This window comes from Corylus avellana, chromosome 1 (assembly GCF_965113065.1).
Source record: "Corylus avellana chromosome 1, dhCorAvel1.hap1.2, whole genome shotgun sequence".
Classification (NCBI taxonomy): Eukaryota; Viridiplantae; Streptophyta; class Magnoliopsida; order Fagales; family Betulaceae; genus Corylus; species Corylus avellana.
In genome coordinates, this window is record NC_142490.1 from 27,127,959 (window position 1) to 27,131,835 (window position 3,877).

At 28.2% G+C, this 3,877-nt stretch overlaps 1 protein-coding gene across 1 annotated transcript in view; it reads right to left on the minus strand.

The window, feature by feature from the left end:
• Positions 1-3,261: 3,261 nt before the first annotated feature.
• LOC132171389 (protein CHUP1, chloroplastic-like) overlaps positions 3,262-3,877 on the minus strand; it is a gene marked incomplete in the record, with an annotated part of 5,129 nt that continues 4,513 nt past the window's right edge. Inside the window, 1 exon segment of the mRNA XM_088510672.1 lies at positions 3,262-3,589. Coding sequence (XP_088366798.1) covers positions 3,509-3,589 — 81 coding nt within the window.

Consider the following 3,877-nt stretch of genomic DNA (forward strand, 5'->3'; position numbering starts at 1 on the left):
TAATAAAAAATTATGGCATAATTTAAACTTATTAGCATTGATTTGAAAAATATTCCAAGGTCCCTGATGTGTATCACTTTTTTATTAAGTTTCTCCATAAGATTTAAATTTTATCATTTACTCGTTAAGGTTAGAATTATTATCAAATAAGTAATGTTAGATGTGGTTTTCAAAATCACCATTAAATCAAAATTCAAGTATGATTCATATAAAAACTTAGCAGTAATTTTAAAAACTACATCAACTTTAGGAGGATAAAAAGATAGTCTCTATCATTACTCATTATCAAATAGATGATTCCATCCATTTTTCTTTAAATTTCTAACGAATCTGCTACATCATACATAATAAGGCAACGTGTATCCCCTTTAATAAAAAGATATAAAAAAATAAAGAGCAAAAAAGGAAAATTATAAATTATAAATATAAATATAAATATTTTTTTTCCATAAGAGAAATTATAAATAAGGGTAAATACATTTTTAGTACCCCTGCTTTGCCTTGTTATGGAATAGCCACCTCAATTTTGCATGAGTATTAGAAATGGTATGTGTAGGCATCTTAAAAACGCAATTGGTACTTCTGTCAAATTCAAACCAATTAGGTATAGCCATTTGTCCCATATACCGCATTAGTATTTTTAAAATGATATATATATATATATATATATATAGCCTAAAACTCCAAACAACACATAAAAATGGGTGTTGAATAGGTATATGCCAATATAATGCGAAATTTTAAAAACAAATAGTAACCATAAAAACTCAACAAATATAATGAAAGTAATAAATCAATCAGCACAAGTAATTTGGTAACAAAGTAGACTTTTGAATAATTCTTTAAATGTAAAACCACTTCAGTGCAGCCAAACTTAAAAAATTAATTTACCATAGAAGAATTAAAAATTACAAGTTCACACATTTACAAAACTTTTGAAGTTGACATTTTCTTGTATTAAATAAGTAGCTCAACCAAACTTTAAGAGAGGAAATACCTAAATATTCTAGGTTCAATGAATCATTTCTTAGCACACGACTCTATGGCTTAAAGTCCTTTACAAAAATCGTGCTAGAAGAAACCTTATATATATATATATATATATATATATATATATATATAGAGAGAGAGAGAGAGAGAGAGAGAGGGAGAGTACACCTGGTTATAAACGGTATATATATATATATATATATATATATATATATATATATATATATATATATATATATTCTTAAAATGTAAAACGATTGTTTTTAAAAAATGACTAAATTTAGCTAAAAAATAGGTCAAATACCCAATTATTTAAAAGATCTAATTACCGATCCAAATAACCGATTATCAGCTAGTAACCAACGGTTATTACATAACTAGATAACCGGTTATTGGTTTTGAATTTCAAAAATTGACAAACCGGCTACTCCAATTTCGATTTACGGTTATTAGCTAAAACCGCTAACTGAAACCAAGTTTACACCCGTAGTTGGAACCAAAGAAACGGTTGTTTTCTTGCTTGCTGAATATTTCCTTTCAATGGAATAATCAAATTCTATTGCCCAACACATGTCACTTGGGCAGTAAGGCTGGTAGACAATCTTCATTCTTGATGGGAACTCTTCTACCAATTATTGAACTCTCCTAAATTAAATTCTTACATAAATTCTTAAGCATTCTCAGCAAACTCCTTATACGGGAGTTTGTTCCTTAAGTTTAAGAAATATGTCTAAAAAATCGCAAAAAACGTCCCACAGCAAACTCCTTAAATGAACCCTAAACATTATGATTGTTACAGTGAAACTCAATATTTTGAGTTCCACTATTGCAATCCTTATAATTATTAAAATAAAATAAAAATGATTCTCTCTCCTCTCTCCTCTCATGAGTCATGTCTCACAATTTTTTCTCATCTCTCCTCTCATATATATAATATAATTAAAAAAAGCAAATATTTTAATGATATAGGGAATGATTAAGGGAAGCTATTGTAGTGTATTTTGACGTAAGAAAGCAAAAAGTAATTTGAATCCTTAAATGTAAGGAAAATGACAAGGAAGCTGCTGGGAATGCTAAGCACATGTGATTATCTTATATATTTTTTAATGCGTGTAAGAATTATATGTTTTAAGAATACATATCGTATGCTTTGTTAATTTTATTAAAAATTATTGTAAGAACTGCATACTCTAAAAAAAATGTTTATTTAATAGACTGAATTGAACAAATTTTTAACAACCGAGTTTGGAGAAAGAATATCTATTTGTTAATATATTTTAGGGTGTGTTTTTGTGTGTTTTGTTTGAAAAAATATTATGAAGGTAAATTTATTTTTTATTTTTATAAATATTTTAGGTTAACCAAATAAATAATGAAAGATACCCAACAACCTTCCTGATTGTGGCTCACATATTATTCATCCAAAAAAAAAATTATGGTCCACAAGTTTTGTGATGTTGATACTAAAAAGAATTTGCACCAAAAAGAGAAAGGAAAGAGGTCAAAACTTCAATCATTCAATCCCAATTGTAACCAACATAGAGAAACTGCTTAAGCCGGTCTTTAAAATTGTGACGTGTCTTTTAATTATAGAGAAGTGTTAGAGAACCAAACAAATGAACTTTGAAATTTTTTTAAATTGATGTGGCAGACGGTGAGTCACAAACAAAGAAGAGAGAATTGCATTTTTTTTTAATTCAAAAACCCTTGCCACATCAGTTTGAAAATTTTTCTGAATTTATCTATTTGGCTCTTTAGCACTTCTCTTATATATGACACATCAGACCGCCTTAAGCAGCTTGTCAATGTTGGTTATAATTGGGATCGAATGATTGAAGTTTTGACCTCTTTCCTTTTTCTTTTTGGTGCAAATTCTTTTTAATATCAACATCACAAAACTTGTGGACCATAATTTTTTTTTCGATGAATAATATGTGAGCCACAATTAGGAAGGTTGTTCGGTATCTTACATTATTTATTTGGTTAACCTAATATATATATATATATATTTTAAAAAAAGTTTTCACCACTATGTCACATCAAAATACATTTTCCAAAACAAAAAACACACCCTAAAACATATTAATAAATAGATATTCTTCCTCCGAACTTGATTGTGAAAAATTTCACCAACTCAGTCTATTAAATTAACATTTTTCTTTAGAGTATGCGGTTCTTACAATGATTTTTAATAGAATTAACCGAGCATATGACATGTGTTCTTAAAACATGTAATTCTTATACGTATTAAAAAATACGTGCACTTAAGAATTTATGTAAGAATTTAGTGATTGGCAGAAGAGTTTCCCATCAAGAATGAAGATTGTCTACGAGCCTGACAGCCCAAACAAAACTCATTTCTATTTCTCACATCAAACTTCTTACACCCAAAAACCAAGGCAAGCCCCACTCAAAATCACAGATTGCACAGAGTAAAATGTATATATATATACATTTTCAGTATGAAGCTCACTATAACAATGGTGAGCCAAGATTGTTCCCTATCCTATGTCTCTCTTTACTTTTTGTTAAGAAGGTGAGCCAGGTTGCGAAGTTCCTCGAACCCATGCATTGTTTCTGCATCAAACCCACCTGCAAACTGCATCAAATATGAAGAGGAAAATAATCAATATGGTTATCTAATATTTCAACACAAACCCACCATCAAACCCACCTGTATTCTTTATTATAATTTAATTTTAAAATTTAAATGCATTTTCATCGTATTTTTTATTATAAATTGTAAAAAAAATCTATCACACGTTTAAATATACTACACAATGCATGTTTAAATCATAGAAAATTATGTCACCTATTATATTTCAATCAAATAAAACTCATATAATTATGAACATTGGAAAAAAAAAATACAAAGCAAAAGAAACAA